Source organism: Anoplolepis gracilipes, chromosome 1, assembly GCF_047496725.1.
Source record: "Anoplolepis gracilipes chromosome 1, ASM4749672v1, whole genome shotgun sequence".
Classification (NCBI taxonomy): Eukaryota; Metazoa; Arthropoda; class Insecta; order Hymenoptera; family Formicidae; genus Anoplolepis; species Anoplolepis gracilipes.
In genome coordinates this window covers 4,619,879-4,643,395 of record NC_132970.1, presented here as the reverse complement: position 1 = coordinate 4,643,395, position 23,517 = coordinate 4,619,879, and the positions used below count along the sequence as shown (strand labels likewise).

The window sequence follows — 23,517 nt, the reverse complement described above, 5'->3', positions numbered from 1 at the left end:
TCAATGGGTCTAAGACATCTAAGACGGATAAGAACGGAATGGTAACCTGACATGCAGAAATAATCGCGGGAATAGTTCGCCGACGGGAACAATTTCCAGGGACGGGAATCGTCGCACACCCTTGCTCGTTCTAGAGAGAGCTTCCCTCGGGTCTGCGAGAATCGTTCGGGATTTTAACGAGCGCCGATCTACCACGTTCGCGTAACGACGGGGAGGGGAAAGGGGAGGAGAGGACACGGAGCAAATAGATCGCCCGTAACATTTTGCATCCGTACCGGTTTACCGATCGCGCCGCGAATGACGGTCCGTTAGGTGCTTCGCTTCGCTGCACGTTGATCGTTTCGCGAGTCCGGTCACGCGCCCGCTTTACGTGACGACTCCTCCTCGATGCACCTCTGGAGATCTGCCTCTTCTATTCTCCCACGGTTTTCAGTGCGGTACGCGGGTAATGAAGACATGCGACCGGGAAAAGAACCGACTCTGATCCGCGACTGATTGCCTCTCGATGCTCGGCGAATAACACTAAGTAGCGCGCTACGTACTCTCCCACACGTTGATTGTTAATTCATCCCGACGCCCGCGCCTCGTTTTTATAGCAGACGTGCCAAGCGCGAACACCAACCTGATTTTTCTTCATCTCGCGCTCCAGTTTCCGCATTGTTCGTACAATCTATAGAAAAATGCGAACGGTGTATCGAGGGATTGACGCGTTCTCGCAACGAACAAGGATGAGCTCATATTGTTTATGGATTTTGAAATTGTTGAATATTTCATGTTTCATTATTGTTATCAAACTGACATTTTTACTATTGAGCTAAACAATTAGGTAAATAAAAAAATCTATAAATTATAATTTTTTGTCGATGATATAACCGAAATAATGTGTGGTTAATTATGTGGTTAGCTTAACAATGTTGGTATTATCCTCAGTGACGCCATTAAGTTTTAGAGCGGCACGACTGGTATTTTCGTCTATACCCTATGAAATTAAAACTATGTATTCAACTAACACATTAGCGTGTGTATATGTGTCAGACCACCGCAATATAAGAGGTATATGTACGAGCCGGCTCTTATCTACGAAAGGCGATAAGGACGCCTTTCGTTCCGACCGTCTAGTGATATGCACACGCTTAACGCGAACGATGCGGCCAAGACAAGAATGCTAGTGGTCGCATCCACCCCCATGGTCGTATCTGATGATGACGGATCGCTTTTGATTACTCGGCGCAATCTATCTCATCGCCTTTCGCTCGCATCGCGACGCGCGCGTCCTTCGAAACCACAAGTCTCGCCGACACTCGGGTAATTACCTTCAGGCAAGTTAGCTTTAACTAGGATAACGCTTATCGCCCGTTTCTACCGGGTGTCCGACGTCGAGATCTTTTCGCTCCTTTTGATCGCTCGGCTCTGCATCTCGCGATGCAACTTCGTTTCCTGCTCGCGCGAACTCTCTTGAGACGTATTATGTCGAGTCGCGCCAACTCCCTCCTTTTCTTTTTGCTTCCTGGCATTCATTGCCTTCTCGCTCTTTTCTTCCTTTTCTTTCTTGTAACTCCGGCGCGCTGTTCTTGTGCCACCTTCCGCGTCGCCGGCAATTCAAGATGTTTTAACACCTCGATTCGACCGAGCTTTTTATGGTCCGCTAAATGGCTTCGTTTTCGTGCGAAAAATCACCGGTTCGTTTCCCGTAGCGGCTGTTCTCAACGTTCCTTCGAACAGAGAGAGGCCGCAATTCGTCGCTCCGGCAAGGACTATATTTTTTAAGTCTCACGTGCCGCGAATCGCGAATTTAGTGGCGATTATTTAGCGCTGCCCGTTTATTGTAGAATTTATCGTGATGAATTAAAATGCCTTTGCTACGTCTTGATACGACGGAGGTTATTTAAATATAGAGCTTAGTAACGCACACGCGAGGTTTTTGTCGTAGACTGATTTCCGCATCGACGACAAGATGTGGAATGACAGTTTTATTATCGGTTTCGATTTCGCGTTGTTCATTGGCAGCATTATGTGTACAAATCCGAGTTAAATCCATGTCCAATGAAGGTTAATTCGAGAATCGGCGGGCACGATCGAATGCGAAGATCCTGTGAAAACGAAACGAAGGTATATTTAAATGCTCCTCGTGCGCCGATAAGATCCTCCTGTCGTTGACTTTGATTGCACTATTATTCTCTCGGCATAAACGGCCACCCCCGGTGCGAGGGAAAATGGTAATGAGCGACCTTATAATCGTTCTTATCTGCAGCGTATGCACGCGCGCGAATGTGCCCACACCCGGTAGGTAGATAGAGAGCGACAAGAAGGATCGCAGGAAGAAGGGAATTATATCAGTAACGGATGGATCGAATATGAGAATTTTAAATGCGCCGCGTTACCAGATCCCGGCATGAATGATTCATCGATTGGAAATCGACGTTCTACGTGTCCCCGTTTTGACAGTTTTCTTTGTGTAACACGTGGTGACCAATGACGTGTACTTAATCCTATATTAGTAATATATTATTTAAATATTCACAAACGAAAATGATTAATATCATTCATTGTTCAACATACCTATAAGAGATACGGAGTATATGTTCGAATTTTCATCAATTATCAAGTTTAAAAAAAAATAGATTTTAACGTTTTTTAATATACTCGAAAGTAATGCATAAATTGGCAAACTTCTTTTTCAAAAGCACTTTGTTACGCGTTCATGTTCGAAGAAACTATTTCCGAGATTCATCTTCTAAAATGATCTTACTGTCGTGACGTAAAACCCCGAGAGGTCAATGGTACTCGCGCTGGATTTGCCGGACTCTTGATTGATCAAGAACGCTAGTAGAGCACTGCACGTCTATCCCGAGAGATGAAATATGTTTGTGCTATCTTCCAAGTAATCTGTTAAGCGCAGAACGATAAGACTTAATAGTTATTACGGTTGTAATCTTATAATCTCAGTCTTATTAATAAGTCTTATTAATAGTGCTGTGAAATTCACAAATTATTCGAATTTCGAGCATCATTACTTACAATAATCTAATTTTTGATCTTGAAAATCTATTGTGTAATTACAACTTGAGATTAAAATTTAAAAATATTCGATTGTTAAACACTGTCTTATGTAAGTACATCTTACATCATTACATATAGAAAAATGTACTAAAAGCTATAATTTTCAAGTATTATATTATACAATAAATATGTTCCTTCTTGAAAAGTAAAAATTATGTCAGTTTACCGTCAACATTTATACTCCCTATTCTATCAGTGTCTGATCAACGATAGCCTTGCACTACTACTGCGTGGAGCAACAGCACAACATTGTCGACTTTCAGTCTCGTTCATTTTTATTTTTCTCGCGTGAAATACGTTTATAGAGGACGTATGGATAGCGTTCTGCCTTGAGTGCGCGACTCATCCATCGTCGTAAGTAACTGTAAACGAGTTTTCAGAAATACATGGACGTACACCCAAGAGGAGCCGACTCGATGGTTGGCACGTAATGGAATATCGAACAAGTTCGAAATAACAGCACGTAATATTTCGATACGCGAGATAATCTTCAGCGAGTTGTCCTGAAAAACATTATCTTTACGAAACCGTTAACGAGTTCGCAATATGATGGCAAAATTAAAATTTAATTTATTACACGAAAAGAATAACAAAAGTAGACAATAGCATAAATAGCAATAAATCATGCTTCTGACTTTACTACTTTTACTACCAAAAGCAAAAAATAAAATTAATCGACAAATTTTTCACTATATTTTAATTTTAAATACTAACTTTCATTGTTATATCTTATATATTACTCATGTATAGATTAACTATATCCAGCGTGATCCAGGCTTCTTATATTTCATTTTCAGTATTTGGAAAATATGAAAATGAAACAATAACATTAAAATTAATTCTTAGTAATATAATTTGAAATCTCAATATATTTCATTATCTTTTATAAATATATTATTTATTTAATATAATTAATTCCAAATCTCACGTATTTAAACTTAATTTAAAATCTCAAACAAATTCATTTAGTGTATCACTTTGTTCTTTTGCTATACTAATTGTAAGTACATATATGTATTATTGCAATACGGCTGATTTATGTCTATATACAGGATTACTTTAATGTTTTGCAACACACAATATCTTCGGTTTTCTTCTTTAAAGCGAAAATTTATAAATATTTTGGCATCACCACTCTAAAGCAAACAACACATAGTAAGGATTGGGTAAATAATTTTTTTTTAAACTAAGTTAAATTTAAAGTTAAACATATAAATTAAGTTTACACTAAAAGTTAAAACAAAAACTAATTCAATTAAAAGTTAAATTAAAAAATTACAATAAATTACAATAAATTAACTTATTAAAGTTAAAAGTTAATTATATAAAACTATACGTTTTTTACATAATCAATCTTTTAATTATACATTTTAAATTTAGATATAATTAAATTTAGGTATATGAAAAAGATAATGTATTTTTTTTATTTTTCCTCTCACACGTTAAAACAATAAAAATTCTTTATCTAATAGCAAGTCAATATATCCGACAATGAAATATTAGCTTTAACACATATTTTTTTATATATTGCAATGAATTATTTTCATACGACTTTATTATTGATAAATTATTTTACTAGTATAAAACTAGTAAAAAAAATTAATAAGTTAATGTTAATGCATTTTAAAGTAACTGTAAAGTAAGGTTTAAATTAAAAGGTAACACATTTAAAATTAACTAAATTAAGTTAAAAATCATTAACTTTTTAATTGTTCAACTTAATTTTTAACTTTTTACTTAGTTTTTTAACTAGTTTCTATCCAAACCTACATATAGTTCAATGTAATCATGAGAAAAACATAAGCTTTCTTAAATTATCACAAAATGTCAAGTTGATGAAGTTAAAGAGAGGTGTCTAAACTTTATAGTTTATACTTCCTGCAAGGTCTTTCTAAAAAGTAACTATGCAAAATTTGATCAAGAGGGTCATTAGAGCAAAGGGTTTAGAAATTCTTAACGAAAATACAAACAGAAGTTCTATTTTATATATAATATATAGATATTTTACTCGTATATTTTACTTCTTATAAAAAAAAAACATATATTTCGTGTAAATAAGAATTAAGTAACATTATACATATATTATATCATATACTTTTATTTATAATCTATATGCCTAACTGATTACATCATATATAAGATTTTTATTTTTTACTATTAGAAAATAAAATTAAAACATGTCTCTCTCTCTCTCTCTCTCTCTCTCTCTCTCTCTCTCTCTCTCTCTCTCTCTCCCTCTCTCCCTCTTCTCTCTCCCTCTCCCTCTCTCCCTCTCCCTCTCTCCCTCTCTCTCTTTCCTTCTCCCTCTCTCCCTCTTTCCCTCTTTCCCTCTTTCCCTCTTTCCCTCTTTCCCTCTTTCCCTCTTTCCCTCTTTCCCTCTTTCCCTCTTTCCCTCTATCCTTACCTCCCTCTTTCCCTCCCTCTCTCTTTCCCTCTTTCCCTCTTTCCCTCCATCCTTACCTCCCTCTTTCCCTCCCTCCCTTTTTCCCTCTTTCCCTCTTTCCCTCTTTCCCTCCATTCTTACCTCCCTCTTTTCCTCCCTCCCTCTTTCCCTCTTTCCCTCTTTCCTTCTTTCCCTCTCCCTCTCTCCCTCCCTCCCTCTCTCTATCTCTATCTATCTATTTTATCTAAATTTAAAAAAATACAATGCTTACAAAAAGGAATTTGTTTACACACATATTAATTTCTATAAAATATATGTATAAATTTAAATTATATTATAATAATATTTAATATTTAATATTATAAATAAATAAATATATAATGCATATATATTTTGTTTAACACAATATTAATATATATTTTATATGTATTTTTTATACAAATTTTATTATTATTCTATCAAATATTTAAAAGGTTTTGTAAAGTTAAATCTAAAATATTACATATGCATTATATTATATGTATAATATGTAAAGTAGATCATTATCGCGCTATGCTCTCAGTTTTTATATGTGATTCGTTTCTATTCACTATGACTCTTTTGATCAGTAATACGGCAATCTACAGACCGAGATGCGCAATCGCGTCGACAAGCAGTTGATAAGCTCAGTCACGTGAATCTATAACGGAGACGCGTAAACACGCGAGTCACACGATGTGTCTGAATGATTCACGTGACTGAACGAATCAGCTGTACATACACGCTACAACGCGCATAGTACCTGCCATCTATTTCACTCTCCTCACCGTCATGCAGCCATGTAATGTTATGGTCAGCAATAACTCTGCAGAAAATCGACGTAATGTACGCCGTTTGACAATTGATTTTTGTCGCTCTGATACATAATTTGATTACTTAACATTGCTAAATACTTAAATCTAGCTTAATGACACTATCTCCAAATTTTGGTTACAAAATAATTTGCCTCATAACGTAGAGATATTTATAATATAATAATTAAATATAATAGACTTTATTAAGAATAATTCTTAAATTTTTTAATTTAATATTTAGTGCTTTATATATCATAGATCTAAGAAATTTTGTTTAAAATGTACTCGACTAGAATTGATAGTTTTTCTTCAGTGAATTTTACAAATAAATTGCGTTTCGCTTATATTTACGAATGTTGATCATTTTTCGTGAAGACATGCGCTGTATTGGACAACACACAGAATGATCTATATTTGAAATTGTACGATCGATTTAGTAGCTAAAACAATACCATACGCCATTTATCAAATAGCTTCTTGCAAGCAATGTTCGTTTTAAAACGATAAAAAGGAACCGAATCGATAAAGGCTACCATATGTGTATCAGATAAAAATATGTATTCGGTCAAAGAACTTGAGCCGCTTATTGAATTAAAGAAAACTTTTAATAATAAAAATAGCAGCAAGCAGGTTTCAAAATAGTCGCGTATGATATTATTCATATTTTTGAAAGTATATTTTTAAATAGTGTTATTTTAAAATTATTATTTAAAAATATTATTTGAAATCGTTGTATACACAATCTGCCACGCTGTTTTTAGATTTGAAATTTGAAGATTATCTGTTAGATTATAGATATTTTTGAAAAAAAAAATAAAATCTAGATTTTCTCGACTATTAGAAATAACTTCTTATAAAATATGATTTTCCGATATAATATTGAATTTCATATACTATATGTATATAATATTGAGTGTAAAAAAGCGTGCGACTAGGTATATGTATAAAACTATTTATATGCAATTATATTTATTGCATTCTAGTAAAATTGTATCGAGAAATAATTCGGAATAAAAAATTTGTAATGTTTACAATGAAGCTCGTATTTCAGGTAAACAGCTTCATGAAATCCATGAAGTAAGAATAAGGAGACTAAACTTCATAGCGTAGCGAGAAAAAAATTGCTCACTAAAAACGTTCCGCATAGTGACAGCCAAATGGATTAACCTGCAATCTTTTATCGTCATCTTGAATATTTATTATTATTGATTATTTATTTATTCTTACTTCATGATAAAATATATAGCGTTCTAAAATGGAGAACGCTTTAATAATGATATACTCACCATAAATAAACATACATATGTATGTATATTTGCTTTAATTGTCATGCAAAATGATAAAAGAACCATATTTACATTTCACACTTAAATATAGCCTTTTAATTTGAATTTAATTTTATACATTCAATATTATCAGGTAAACTATAAAAATCTTATTTTTATGCTAAAGATACATTTTTTCATTAATTTAATGATTATTGATAAATAAATGAGAAAGATCGATAAAATTATTTATAAAAATAATATACATATGAAATTGAAGTAGTCAACCGTGCGTGCAACGATTTAATAAACACTCTTTTCGAAAGAACACAAAACACTGAGCAACGTACAATCCGCCCATCGAACTTCCACTCGCTCGATTAATCGCACGCCGTCTCACGAATAATCACTTTTTTTTTCAAGATCGCCTGCAATTCACGTGGAAAAACCGAAATTACGCGGCAAGGCCAAGTTTTCAGGTCAAGCATAGCCAAGCTTTTTGTCCCTTTTAATCCGGAGCTTTACGATAAAGAGATTGCATCGAACGACCTGTTATAAGTCACCACTACGACCGAGAATGGCCTTTACTGCAGACGATTAAGGAGCAACTTCTTCGTTCGCCTATCGCGAATGCACATGTGCGCACGAAAATTGAATTAAACGCATAGCATGTATTACCGTGATTAACAATATTAAATTTGACCAGCAAACTTGCAATTAAAAGTTTACAATAGATTATTGTTTATTAAACAGTTTATTTAATGTCAAAAGAAGGAAAAAGAGAGAATGAGAATGAGAAAAATATGTATAACATTTTAATAATTTAATATCTTCATAAGACATTATACGTATTTCTCATTGTAATTATGCATATGTGATCCTTCTAACAGTGGAATTATAGGCCTTTTTTCTATATATCTATTGATTCCTGTATACCATTGATAATATGTAACTTTTTTCTTGCAATCAAAAAATATTATTATTTATTTACTCTCTGAAAATAGCATGTTGCACTTTTAAACATCGTTTTAAATTTTGAGAATGAAACTCTTTACTCTTTAATCTTTACAGCAAAATGAAAATGAAATTTTTTGAATGATGTTTCGACGTTATATTTTGTTGAAATATATTAACAAATTTTACAAAACAAAGTATCTGTAAATAGACAATATTTTGAAATTGCATATAAAAAATATTGCGGAAAAAGACTGATTTGATAGGCAATACATGTGGTCGTCGACCTTTGTTTCGAGATCGATACGACGCTCTACAGTCTACAGAATATATATAGTATATGACATATGTTACGTCAAACAGACTCCTTTAATTTTATCAACCAAATTGGCATTTCCAATGTTTGCTAGAGACGGATGCACATCGCGATAAGATCGTACGATATTATGATGAAACGCTTGTCGCCTTATTCATCCATTTGCCTGTTCGTGCTCGTGACATTTCACAGTCAGCAAATTCATACTGGTTATCATGGTATGCAATTTGTATATTTAACTCAGTAAATTTTCTCTGTACTGCTATGTATGATTTTATTTAATTTAATTTTTATAAATTTTAAAAAATATTTTAATGAAATTTGCTTCAACTCTATGTTGTGTTAATATAAATAAAAATTAAAATTCAAAACTTATTTAAACTTATTTAAAACTTATTTTAAAAATTTGTCATATGTATGTGATGAATTGCTTTATTAAACTTTTATAATCTTTCATCCTTTCATCCTCTTTTTTTCTTTTAAAAATAATATTAATCACATTTATACATGATTAATATTACAAGTTTATATATATATATATATATATATTGTACAAAGTACATATAACTAAAAAAAATAATTTTCAGAAAAATATGCATATTGATATAAATTTTAAAATATTAAAAGTTTAAAACGCAAAAAATATAGGAAAAACATAAAAAAATAACAAATAAAATATAAACCATAAAAATGCTGTATAAATCGAGATGTTGTATTTTTATAATTTCTTACTGAAAAAATGTTTACGTTAACCTTTTTAGTCCAATATTTTTCCGTATCCTATCAACCTGTGTTATTTCGAGAAAGTCATTGCCATCTATCAGACCAGAGCTTTTCTCTTGTCGAGCACAGCGCGCACGCGAGAGCTATTTTTCGCGGTTTCGCGAGCAGCAGAGAAAAGAGTAGCGGGTCGCGGTACGAGAAGATGACCCATTGTACATCACATCTTTATGCAGACCTTCCTTGTCTGCATTGCAGTCGTTGCCGCAGCATCGAAAACATGCTTTCTTTTCGTTACGAGCTCTATTTAAGAGGATTCTTCTGGACGCTGTAGCATGATAGCATGGCATCTTTTAAACTATCACTCTTTCATTTTACGTCTTCAAGAAAAAATAACAGATCTCTTAAGATAATTTAAGATATAAAAAAAGAGAAGAAATTGTATTTGCAAAATGCTTGTTTTTTCTCAGAAAATTAAACATTTTACGTAACTTTAACAGTTTGAGAATTAGATTAAAATGTTTAATTAAACACATTGATTAAGCAGTTAATTGAATATACAATTGTTAACAGAGTGCTCAACAGTTTGAAACAGGATAAACAATTTTTAAGATTAAATGTTATATGTGCAAATGACATTTCTCTATGATGTAGTACTTCAGGAAAACGCCTGCGCTTATATCATAAAATGATGATCTATTGTACGTGCTTGTCGTGGCTTCATCTTTCTTTTTGTCTTCTTCTCTCTCTCCCTTTACCTTTACTGACTTACCGTACTGTTTCGCGGCATACAACATCGAAATTGATACCTGATATTGAGAAACCTCGCTGTTTGTAACATTTTCATCTATACGAAAAAGCTTCTTCCTATATTTTTACAACAGAATGATGTCGGGAAAGACAAAAATGAAAAAATTGTGACTTTATTGAAAATATTCTCGACTTTGCTAACAATAACGATGTCTATTTATTCGGTTTCTTCTGTTATGTAAAACGTATTTGTTCTTATTATCTATAAATTGATTTTTAAATATAACATTTTTTTAAATTTGCAGAATGAAAAATTGATTCTGCATATCTTTTGTCTATTTTTAAATATAATATGTACAAATCAAATGCATGCGTGCGTGCGTGAGTGCGTATGTGCGTGCATGCGTGTATGTGTATGTACGAGTGCCTACATAATAATTAATCGATCGCTGCTTAATTGTACGTTCATTAATAGAACCGTATAGAGAAGGCCGTAATTTGAATAGATATTTCGTGATATTATGGAATAGCCGTTATTACAATTATGTAATATATTAAAGATCTTACATTTAGGAACTGGACGAATCAGCTACGTCAAAAATAATAAACTTATAATACATTTTAAGATCATAAATTTGATTGCGTAAAGCACTTTTAGTTTTTATTATAAAATATAAAATATAAAATTGATTAATAATATATAATTATAATAATTTTTTTAGTTAAAGTAAAGTAAAAAAAATTTACCCTATAGAATATAATTTAACCCTAAAATCGTAAATATTATTTTATATAAAAAATATTTTAAATCTACTTTATGTAACTCTTTTTTATAGTGAGTGTATTACAAAAATTTGTTAATAACTGCACACAAAAATTCATGAAAATAAAAATTTTAATTTAATAGCACAAATTTTTATTTTAACTCGTAATTTAATTATTAACTTTATATTTTAAAAAGCTAAGAGAGCTTTGCGCAATGTCAAATTCATGAATCTCGAAATGTATCAGATTAACTTTTAATGTAGTTGATCCGTCTATTTCTTTTTTAAATAATAAAAAACAATCAATAATAAAAAATGTATTAAATTTATTAACTTTTGATAGTTGATCTGTCTAGTTTCTTCTTAAATAAGAAAAATAAAATCAATAATGAAAAAAAATAATTAATGAAATATCATCGGTATTGTATATAAATGTACGTGATTGTTATTTAGAAATGTTTTATTCACTTACTATGCAAATTTCTCATACAAAGAAAATTTGTATAACAACATTGTAACAAAACAAAATGTATAATGTGCACTATTGATAAATGAAAAATACATTTTCAAATTCAAATATGTGTACAATACATTTTGCAATAAATTCGATCATAAATAAATAAGAAATCAATAAAACTATTTTAAAATATTAAATATGACAATAATACTATTGACATTAAGTTAACTTATGTGTTTAATTTCTAGCTGATTTTTATTATACAGAACTTGTATAAACCTCATAAATTTCAATTAATGATAAATTAATGATAAATTTGATCTAATTATATATTGTTAAATAATCTTTTTATATACATGTGTGTGCATGTATGTGTACATTTTAATTATACAATTATATATGTAATTATACAATATATTTTTTTATATATTATTGAAAAATGTCAATATCAATAATGACAACTAAACTTTTTTCTTAAGGACGTTTTACACGTGCTGCTAATTTACCAGACGAACACGAAGTAGTAGTACCATGGAAGGTCAGTTCGAATGGAAGTTTTATAACTCATCAAATACCTCATCATTACGAACGTTCTTTTTATCGAAATCGAGCTACATCCGATGGCATCGTTCATTATCGTTTACGTATTGGTCACGAAGAGCATCACATCGAGCTATATCCAAATTATCAACTGCTTGGACCAGGAGCAATAGTCGAAGAACGTCGAGGATCACAGGATTTTTTGAATAACATACGATTGAAGCGTTTACGAGACACACAATGCCACTATCGGGCTCGTGTGCGCAACCAATTGGAAGATAGCGCTCTATCCACTTGTTATGGACTCGTTAGTTGAATATCAATTTTTTTAATTGATCAGTTGAAGTATTGTACGATTGCGACTATAAAGCATGTCAGGTTTAATTGATTAAACTCCATTCGCATCTATATTGTTGTATGAAATATACAGAAATGTTGTATGAATATACAGAATGGAAAAAGTTAAGTGACAAAAAGTAACGAAAATTTGTAACTTTTGATACAAATAATCTGTGAGAAGTTTGAACAATCCACTAATTGCATTTAATTTTTAGGTTGGATACATCAAAACGAAACGTGCGTGGTACATGATCGAGCCAGTAGCGGGACATGATTTTACTAAAGAAATAGAACAGCCACATATTGTGTATAAAAGGAGTTTGGATGACTTTCAGACTTCTGCTATAAAGGATCTCTGCAACGTCATTAACAACACATCCAAGATCATTACCAAGCGTGCTTTGAATTCGCAGAAGAAAGCGCTCGCAGAATCGATCGAGACTAAGTCGTATACGCTAGAATTGCTGATTGTATTGGACAAATCTTTGCTTGATTATTATAGAGAAATGTCGTTTGATGTTGAAAATTATATACTAACGCTCTTTAACATGGCAAGTTAAAAATTTTCAAAATTTTTTACAAATTTATTATTAATAGAGATTTATAAAATCTTTTTTTCTCAGGCTGCAGGATTGTTTCATGACGTCAGTTTAGGTGTGCATATGCAATTGACTATAGTCAGAATTATACGATTAGAAGTGGAAGAAAATGAGGTAAAGTAATCAACAAAAGTTTTCTCTGTTATATAATTTTTCTTTATATGCTCATATAAATAAAAAATGTTTAGATTATTTTGCCAATGATTTATGTTTAAAATCATGTTGAAAATTCTGTTACTTTGTTAAATATATTACAGATGAATTTGTCGATAAATCAAGACGCTGATGCGACATTGAAGCGTTTCCAAGAGTGGCAATATACCATGAATCCTGGCGACGATTCCCATCCAAATCATCACGATTGTGCGATTCTCATTAGCAAGTATGCGAAGTACAGGCAATCATGTCGGAAATTCAATCTAATTTCGAGATTTACAGATATTCATCCTTTTGACGATGACTTGCTAGGTTGAATATCTGTGTCTCGAGAAATCTCTGTGGTTTCACCGGAACATCCACAATTGCTGGTACGTGTGATCCTTTGAGAGGCGCAGCCATTGTGACAGATGCCGGTCTGCCAACTGGTTATCACATAGCTCATCAGATTGGCCACACGTAAGCGTGTAATTAATATTATCCGCTCCGACCTGATTAGACGCGATGGAAAGAAGTTCGAGTAATTACACTATATCGTAAAAACATTGTAAATGCACTTTTGCAACGTACATATATACTGTCGTCATTCTCATACAAAATATCATATTAAGCAGCTACATTAATTTTATAATATTGACCCGATATATATACTTGCGGTATAATGTACGCACGTGTGTATACGTAACATTAACGCGGCAAACAGTTTCCGTTTTCACCATAACGGATGTTTCATATACCTTCATTTTGACCGAGAAAATATTCCAGAACGGATATCGTTCCGCGATAGTCGTTCCCCTTCGGTTGGTTACACCATCGATTGGTCCCTTTTTGCAGCCGGAGAGGGAAAAAAACTTGAAATAAATTCCTAAAGACCATTTCTTTGCCTGAGAGTGGAAATAATGGTATGCCGTGGCGTCGTCGTAAATAAGTCACGGTCGAGGTCGTTGTTTAATGTATGAAGCGGCTCCTTGTCGTGTACTCCGGAATGCCTTTTAAGAGCGAGTCCGGACGACGCGCGTGCCCCAATAAATATTCTACTCCGAAAAGCCGATTTTCTTTTTCTCATTACCAGCCTGGGTATGTCCCACGACGTGCAACGGGAGAACGGCTGCCCCGGTATAGTTTATCACGGGAACGGATACGCGGAGACCACCGTTATGCATCCCGGCGACATGTACATCACGAAAAAATGGTCCGAGTGCTCTCGGCACTACCTACGCTCGTACATCGAGTGAGCTTAATGCTTGTTGTTTTTTCGCTGGCGGCTTTATTAAAGTTCGCCGGCAACAAAGCTGCTTTCCTCATCTACTCCACGTATTTTCTAGAAATGGAGAAGTACAAAATGCCTCATCTATGGCCGTAAATTTTAAATTAAATTAACAGTATCTCTGTTGTTTTCCTTCATAAAGCTCGATGGTAGTACGATAATAATGTGCAAAAGTAAACGCAAACTAAAAAAATTATTATTAATTTTTGTGAAAGTTATAAGTTTTATGTTTTAATTTTCAAACTTATTTAATTACTAACTCTCTTTTTAAAATGTATTAAAAACCATAGATCTCTGCCTCTTTAAGGAAATAAAGACTGAAATCGCTTTAGCAGATGAGGAATTGTCAACTTTATATTGTGACGTATAACATACGACATTCAAATGATAAGACTTTTTAGAGTGGTCATTAATTTCAGACAAGGTTTGGCATTCTGCTTGGAGGACGAGCCTCAGGATCATCATTTTCCCGCCGCGGAAATGTTGCCGGGAGTGATGTATAACGGTGACGATCAATGCCGGTTACAATATCGATCGGATGTTCGGCAATGTGATATGGGGATCGTAAGTCAAGCGTAGATTACGAACGCAACCTTGGTAAAAAGTAATATCACGTCAATCATCGTTGATGGTAAAACAAATTAGTATAATCAACCGTTAACGAATCCGATAATGTTTATGTTATCCTATCACAGTGATTTGTGGACGCAGGTCGCCCGTAAAGAGGCACCATCTGCTGTTCGCATCTACAAGTCTTTGCCTTTGCGGCCTACCTTATCCGTTTAGGAAAATACGCGCGCCGATTGCACACGGCGTTAGATAAGAGACTGGAGGAGTCGCGATATCGCGCCAAGATATCGTGATCGGCACGCATTTACTAAACTAAAGCGAAACGATCTCGTTCTCGTTTTCAGACTTGCGAAACTCTCAGGTGCGCTATTCCGGGTAGAGGTTGCGTGTCTAGCAGGAAACCACCTGCGGAGGGCACGTCGTGCGGTGAGAAAAGGGTAAATATTATCATTTACGAATAAAGTGTAAAGTAAGACACAAATAATGATACCGGTATCGTGAGAGCTGTGATAAAACGAGAAAGTAATAGTTCGGCAATTCTTGGCCTATTTTTCATGATAAAAACTGTTTTGCAAAATTTTCAAATTTATTTTCTTTTTTTCTTTATATTCTTTTCTTCAATAATTCTAATATAACTTTATTTCTAGACTATAATATTATAATATTATGTAATGTATCGTTAAAGAAGCATGGATAACTTTTCCCAAATTTTGAAAATTTTACTTTAGAAACATAGTTGAATGCCTTCTTCATGCTAAGAAAGTTAATTTATTTCAAAGTTGTTAAAAATTTATAATTAATACATAGCTTTTGCATATGTATATTAATCATTGTAGTTTCTTCAAAATATTATCCGTCAGAAAGAATATTCCTTTTTAATTAATAAATAAGTTTTTACTCGCTTCCGAGAGACTTAAAAGTGTATTAAAGCGCAAATTCAAAGAAGAATTACATATTAATAAGTTAATCAGAGTTTTCGAAAATCTTTCACCGACAAGCATCAAAAAAGTTTAGATATCTCATGAACGAAATACGACGAAAATATACACATAGTAAAAAAGTAAAAAGTCTATCTATATTTATCATCAATTATATATAAATTATGTATTGTAAAATTAAAATCAAGCTTAGTCTCTAATTGAGTTTTATTTACTCTTAAAGCAACAAAATATGGCAATGTTAAAGACTGCAAATTCACTGACAATGAGCTATTCGGTTAAAATATATTTGAGGTATGTTAACATTGCGTAAATGCATTGTAAGCTCTTTCATAATAACGCTTTCATGAGTTTGCAAAAAATAACGAACTTTATGGAGCTCCAGTCTGTTGTTTTCCTATTTAATGAGTAGAAAACTATTATAGAACGTTAAAATACATCTCAAAAGATTTGTTTGAAACTTAGCAGAATACAAATAATCGATGCGTAAATTATTTCAAGAATAAAAGAATTTGCTCCAATATGCCTAAGGTTCATAATTTTTAGAAAGTAAACAAATTTAACAACAAATTTGCTGAAATAATTCGATATAAAACAGAATATTCGTAAAAAACTTGACATATTTCTTATAAAATAATATTACAAACTCTATGATTTTTTTGCGCTACAATTCCTGCACGTGGCGCACTCCTCTTATTTGCAATTTTATTAACGTATTATTTTTTATAAAAATTCATATATATATTGCCAGATAAAACTCGTTTCAAGTCGCGTCACGAATATTTCGGAAATCGGAACAAGGTCGAAATGTTTTTTTGCGACTGGTGAGAGATACGTGATGCTGTAAAAGGGTTTTACCAAAAACTCCACGAAGCGTGATAAAATGTAGATGAGCCATAATGGCGAGGCGACGAACGGAGTCGAAATATCAGACATCAACGAGATATTAGATTTGGGTGACAATATTAATAGTCGGGCGTGCCGAAACGTCGAATCGCGCAGACGGGAGTCATTAGCGCCGGTCGACTATCGTTTCGGGATGTCGGTGAGGTCGAACATCACCATTGAGAAATGAAGCTCATCATAAATCCAGTCGGCGAGTAATCTCTAATTACCCGGGCGAGCCCTGAACAAAGTCAAATGGTCGACACGCGCGCGCAACAGATCAACCCAAACGTCAAAACAAGCGATGACTCGTATTTTCATTACATATTTAGCAAATATACGAATAAATAAACCAATGGAACAAAAATATTTAGTTTTGAAAATAGGTATTTTAAATAAATATATTAATTTAACAAACATATTAATTTAAGTGATAAAATGTTTTTAATGTACTGATAAAATTAAAGACATATATGTAGCTCTTTAAAATATGATCTGTTAGAAAAAAAGATAATATTTTATTTAAAATAAATATATTTGATATATTTCATTTGGATGATTCGACGTAAAAAAAGAAAGAAATTTTGGTCCGATGAAATTTAGTGAGTAAAATTGAACGAAGGATAGAGGATTGCAAAGTTTAAAAAAATTGAAATTGGAGTGATAACATCGACTACAAAAATAGATTGATCTACCTATATGCGTAAAAATTCAGTTTGTTTGTATGTTGTCTGATTCGCAACATCCGATGCAATCATCGTGGAATGAAATAGACAAATAGATGCATAAATGTAGTTCGTAAAATGAAGAACAATTATCTTGTTGCCGGTCGACAGTAAATTTGATGAGTTAGCATGTTATTGCGGAATCAACCGCATACTTTAATGTGAATGTTTTAAAAGGAAACGTTAGATAGTTAAATTTAAATAGTTATTTCAATGAAACGAGAAAATATTCTCGAGAATTTGTATAACGTAGTGAGAGAAAGAAAAAGAAGAAAAAATTAAAATATTATATTGCATGAAAAACATTTATCTGAATATATTAAATATTAAACTATTTACATTTGCGGAAAAAGTATAACGCGTATTTTTACGATTTATTATTCATAAGAAATAATTCAGAAAATCAAGAGCACAAATATGCGGGCATAATCATTTTTAAATTGCAAAGCTGTTACATCGCGACGCGATGAAAGACGAAAATATTATTGTACCCGACAAGTTTAAGCAGTTTAAGTATACTTAAAATTGTAGAAAGAGACTCGATAATTATTCTGAGAATAACGTTAGTGATTCTAATGAAACAAGACGGAAATTTCGAAGAGCGCGAGAATATCTCTCGCACAGCATAATAAATTTTCACGTCGCGCTTTTAAAAGACGTACATTATTTAGTTTCGTGCATAATACACTCCTCCATGCCCTTTCGTTCTCTATGACGTAAGTTACTTCTAGTGCCGTGACTGTTACAGTGGTGTTACCAAATGAAATGTCTGATGGTGGGAGAACGGCCTGGAGTAAGAGACGGCAGTTGGGGCGCCTGGTCCTCCTGGAGCAAGTGTTCCCGTACCTGTGGCTCCGGTGTAGCATACGCCATAAGAAAATGCAACCAACCGTCCCCATCCAGAGGTGGTTCTTATTGCATCGGCGACAGGAAACGTCACAAAATCTGCTCCACGAATGTTAGTTTCGAGAGTGCTCGCAAACAACTTTTGAGCAAGCATATCGTCAATTTATGCAAACATTCAACACGACAATCGCATCTTCCATTTGATTGTCACAGAAATCGAAAATGTTTTCTTCGTATAAAGAATTTGACGAACAAATGACAATGTTTACGCGTTAAAATACAAAAAAGTACCATGATACTATGCTATTGTAAGATTGACAAAAGCCGAATGAAAGTTTCAAACGCATTGTAGAGCTGTGAAAGAGTAAAAGGTTTTTTAATACACAAAGTGATATTGAATAATTCTTTACAGCCTTGTGAAATCGGCGCATCATCGTTTCGTGATGTGCAATGCGCTGAATTCAACGACTGGGTATTTCCGGAAGATGGAAAAGTTCATCAATGGATAGCGTATAATTTACCGGAAAGTAAAGTCATGAGCAATCTTGCCAGCTTTCTATCAACTTATCTTTCTAGATTTGAAGATGTCTGAAAATCCCTGTGCTCTTTATTGCATGAGCGAAACTAATTTGGTGACCTCACTGAGACCAAAAGTAATAGATGGTACTACGTGCTACAGAGGCATTCGAGACATTTGTATCGGGGGTGTGTGCAGGGAGATACCCTGTGATCTACAAATGGAATCAACCGCCGTCGAAGACGTTTGCGGAGTTTGTAGAGGCAACAGCACATCGTGTACTTTAAAACAAGGAACATTATCATTCATGGCTCAAACACGTAAGAAACAACGTAATATCAAAACTAATATTAGCGTATGTCTTGTCAGAATAAATAATATTATATCATATAATAGGAGTATAAAATACTAGTTATTTAATAACAAATATATATACATATATATATTTATTATTATTATATTATTTTATTGTTATATAATATAATATAATATATTTTTTATATAATATAATATAATAATAATATTATTGTATTTTATTGTTATTATTATATTATATATTATTATAATATTATTATTATACACACACACACACATATATATAAATATATATATATATATATATATATATAGATTTCATTTTCTTTACCTTCATATATTAAAATTTCTTTCCTGCACAAGATTTTTGCCAAGTTGCGAGATTTGATATGGAATAGTAAAAATAAACCTTTATTAAATATTAAAGAGAATTTTTTTTAATTATTAAAACACTTTTATAATATTTAGAAAACTTCAAAAATGATAATTGAATTTTATATCAATATCATTTTCAGTGAAAATTTTGCGAATCTTTTTACCAATTCCTCTCAGGAATTTTTTATAATAATATTCTTAATAACTTTCTCTCTCTTCTTGCTTGCTCGCTCGCTCTCTTTTTCTTTTACTATTCCATATCAAATCTCGCAACTTGGCAAAAATATCGATAAACTTCACGTCATCGGCACAGCACGGTGAATAGAGAAATACGGGGAACGGAACCTCTTTCATGAATTAAAATTCCGCGAGAGCAGTAGCATAAGGCGCACGTTCAGTCTTCTCTCCCAGAGGAATTCTGAGCGGCTCTTTGAGCACCGCGACAGCCAAATAAATCTTTCCGTACTGCATGGCAAAGCGACATTGCTCCGAAATTGGAATCTTGACGAATAATACTGCGAGGTAGCTTTTCGCAATAATCTCTCGAGTGCGAACTTTCACGTTAAGGACTCAAGAAGGTAACGGACATACCGACCGGCGCCAGAAATATCCACGTCGAGGAGGCAGAACCGACGAAATCTAGGTTCGTAGTGCGCACCAAGAACACGAAAACCGTGTTAATTGACGGGTAACTAAATTTTTTCTTCATTTTGCTAATATTTATTTCTGTTAATATTTTAGAGAAACTGACGCTGGTTATCTTTACACAAAATTTACAATCAAATGTCTTAAACAGCATTTCTAATACTATTTTTCAACTTGTTTTTAATCAATTTTACGCCACAAGAATAGATACCACTAAATTAACTAATTTAATTCGTGCCACAACGTAATTATTTCAGTAATCACTTAGGAATGTTCGATGTGCCAGGCTCTAAGGCGTGGCTAGGAATGATAAGGCCAAGGCAAGAAGCTTTAAATATACCAGGACCTGTCACCGAAGACTTGGTTATATTGGTAAACATAATGAATGTATTCCGTTAATTAGTCATTTTTCTCGGCAAATTGATAACATATCTTGGACAGGGTGTTCGAACGTAAACATGTGCTATCGGCAAGAACGGGTAAAGAGAAACGCGACTTCTAAGGAACATTTATAATTATAATATAGCAATTACCTGTTACAATTTTTTATACGAGTTTCAAATTGAATTCTTTTCCAATGTTATTTTTACTTAGTTTTTCTCGATGTAAGAAATAATAAAATTTACAATATTTTAAGAAACGACTAAAAGATCAGTTTAATTTTGAAAATGTGATCTATTTTTCTCTTCAAATTGAAGTAACAACTAAATTATTTTAGAAAACTATATTCAAGAGAAATCTAGTTTTTTTTTTATCCTTTCTTAATATCTTCTTAACAGCCAGTAAATCTGACAGGTTTTTCCAAAAGAGAACGTCACGTTGAAATACTCATTAGGATTAAAGCAACGAACTCCTCGCAAAGCTGAGTTTTCTTGGGACTTCATCGACTGGGAAAAATGTTCGGCAGGTTGCGGTCCGGGGGAGCAGATATCGAAACCTCGTTGCATAGAAAAGATCGGTGGACTAGTAGACGATAAATTTTGCGCAAACATCACTAAACCAGATGCAAAGGTCAAACCATGCAATCAAGCTCCCTGCATACCGCGGTGAGTCTACTTGTTTACGACTTTCTCTACGCTTAAAATATTTTTAAATATATCTAATTATATAAAAAAAACATCTACAATCTCTCTCTCTTTTTTTTACTTTCTCATACAAGTTAAAGAGGTGAAATGCAGAAGAGTATATGTACACTGTATATATTATATATGCTTCAATGTAAACAGTAATAATAACGTTCATACATATATATCGTTCTCATATCACCATCATATTTCGTTGATCATATCACGTGTTGGACAGAATAGTCACTTTAATCTAAAGAAACTAACGAATGGACGTGACACTATACGTTAATTGCTCCGCCGTTGCGGACTAATTAAGATCTTGCTCTTATCGTCCTGATTCCAGGTGGATCATTGGCGACTGGCAAGGTTGTATGCCATGCACGCCAGGCTGCAAGAGAAGGCGCGCTGTCAAATGTATGCGACCCGTCGGCCGTGGTGAGCAGGATGCCGACGTGATCGAGGACAGCTACTGCCAAGGACCGAAGCCGAGGGAGTCGGAGTCTTGCAAAGTCGACCGACGAAGACGAGAAGACAGAAGTGCCGACGGCAAATATGGACCCTCTTCCGCTCGCTCGAGCACGCTAACGCGACAAAACGACTTCATTAAAGCCGCTCGAGAGCTTGCTAAGACGCTGCCTTTAAACGGCGTCATAGTAAAGGACCGACACCCGAATGACTTGTCCGTGTCGGCAAGACGAACTGGGAATCCAACCAATCTCTCTTGTTTGATCAGCACCGGATATGTTAATGCACTTCCGAGTAAGACGACGAATTTAATTCCACTAGACGGCTCGATTCGAAATTCGACTAAGGCGTATCAAGATCGCTTTCAGGTTGATAAAAGATCAAAGAATAAACCGAACCGTAAGAAAGAACAGACTAATGTAAGTAAAATCAAGAAGAATGAGGTAGTGATCGATAAAGAGGACATACAAAACCTGACGCTTACGATTATTTTGGAACGCGATGAGAGGAACGTTATCACGAATTTTCCAAAGAATTTTGAGCCTCATCCGCCGGAAAACAGCACGGAATTTACTTTGATCGGAATGGATGCTCTCAGATACATACAAAGAATTCAGGAGGAAGGTCGTGCTTCTTTCTGAATCTCGATTTTTTGCGAAAAAAAAAAACATATGCAATAAATTCAATGAAAACGAATGATTGAGGAAAAAAATTTGGGCGTTCTTTGGGCTATGAAAGAGAGAATAATTTATTATCGTGCAAGATATCCATATGTGTGAATATATCGATTATCCTTGTGCGAAACGTTTGCTTCTTCGAAACGGCGTCTTCGGCATAAACAGACAGAGAAGGTGTGTTTAGAAGACGAATTTGTGTCGATTCGAACGATGGTTATGTGATCCATCAAAGAGACTTTTACGAGTCATTCAATAGAATCACGGCATCAGCGTGTTGCTTTTCAAAGCGGGACGTGCACACACGTGGAGATTACTGATACTCAAAGCGATAAAAACAATCGTTACGTTATACGACCGAATTATGCTTATGGCGCGTGCTTTTATATAGGCGTATCGGATTTTAACGATCACAATCTCAGCCCACGCTGAATGACGATTGTAAAGAGTCGCAAGATGAATCGTTCGATTAAATCAGCGACGTTGTTTAAGTCCGGCTAACACGACCGTAATTGACGGTAAAGCAGCGATAGATCTGTTAGAATCCGAAGATAATCTCTCAATATACGACGATATATGCGTTGCGGATGACGGGCAACATAAATTACATCTGAATCGACGAGAAGAGGATACCTTCCCGCGACCCACTAACCAGTTTCACCATTGAGCATTGATCTTTCAGATTCATCATTTGTGTAATTTATGGCGGAAATGATTATAATGATCCGATATGCAGTGATCCGATTGCAAATATTCTCCCCTCTTAATATCCTGGTGATATCATTGGAAAATGTCTGGCGCGCAACAATTTCTTGTATCAATAAAGAGTGACAAAAAACGTGCGAATCATTAATCTTGAGTTTATACTTATTTCACATACATCTAATATATAAAATAAACTATGTGTCCATCTGACTGATATCGCATGCCGCTTATTGTTAATAATATCTTGCGTTCATTATACGATTCTTTTCATATTCTATTTTTTATTTGATTTGACGGACTTCATACAATCATGTTAATCAATCGTATCATGATGACGACGTGAATCAGCAAAGAGCAAGAGTTTTATAAGAGCACCAGTTATAATAC

At 33.7% G+C, this 23,517-nt stretch overlaps 1 protein-coding gene across 1 annotated transcript; it reads left to right on the top strand.

Annotated features, from left to right (window-relative positions):
• The first annotated feature begins 8,941 nt into the window (after nt 1-8,941).
• LOC140669937 (A disintegrin and metalloproteinase with thrombospondin motifs 7) lies at nt 8,942-22,392 on the top strand. The gene is made up of 16 exons (XM_072900171.1): nt 8,942-9,029; nt 11,982-12,349; nt 12,597-12,932; nt 13,005-13,094; nt 13,238-13,362; nt 13,449-13,595; nt 14,209-14,367; nt 14,823-14,967; nt 15,318-15,410; nt 18,270-18,479; nt 18,780-18,894; nt 18,944-19,204; nt 20,142-20,262; nt 20,477-20,591; nt 21,015-21,265; nt 21,630-22,392. Exons 1-16 carry the CDS (start codon nt 8,942-8,944, stop codon nt 22,390-22,392), a joined length of 3,387 nt encoding a protein of 1,128 aa, XP_072756272.1.
• Nucleotides 22,393-23,517: the final 1,125 nt, after the last annotated feature.

Excerpts from the sequence above, each read along its gene's own strand:
- LOC140669937 (XM_072900171.1), top strand. The coding sequence starts at position 8,942 with ATGATGAAACGCTTGTCGCCTTATTCATCCATTTGCCTGTTCGTGCTC. Across the intron at positions 12,933-13,004 it reads TACTAACGCTCTTTAACATG|GCTGCAGGATTGTTTCATGA; the intron begins GCAAGTTAAAAA and ends TTTTTTTCTCAG. Across the intron at positions 13,363-13,448 it reads TGTGCGATTCTCATTAGCAA|GTTGAATATCTGTGTCTCGA; the intron begins GTATGCGAAGTA and ends ATGACTTGCTAG.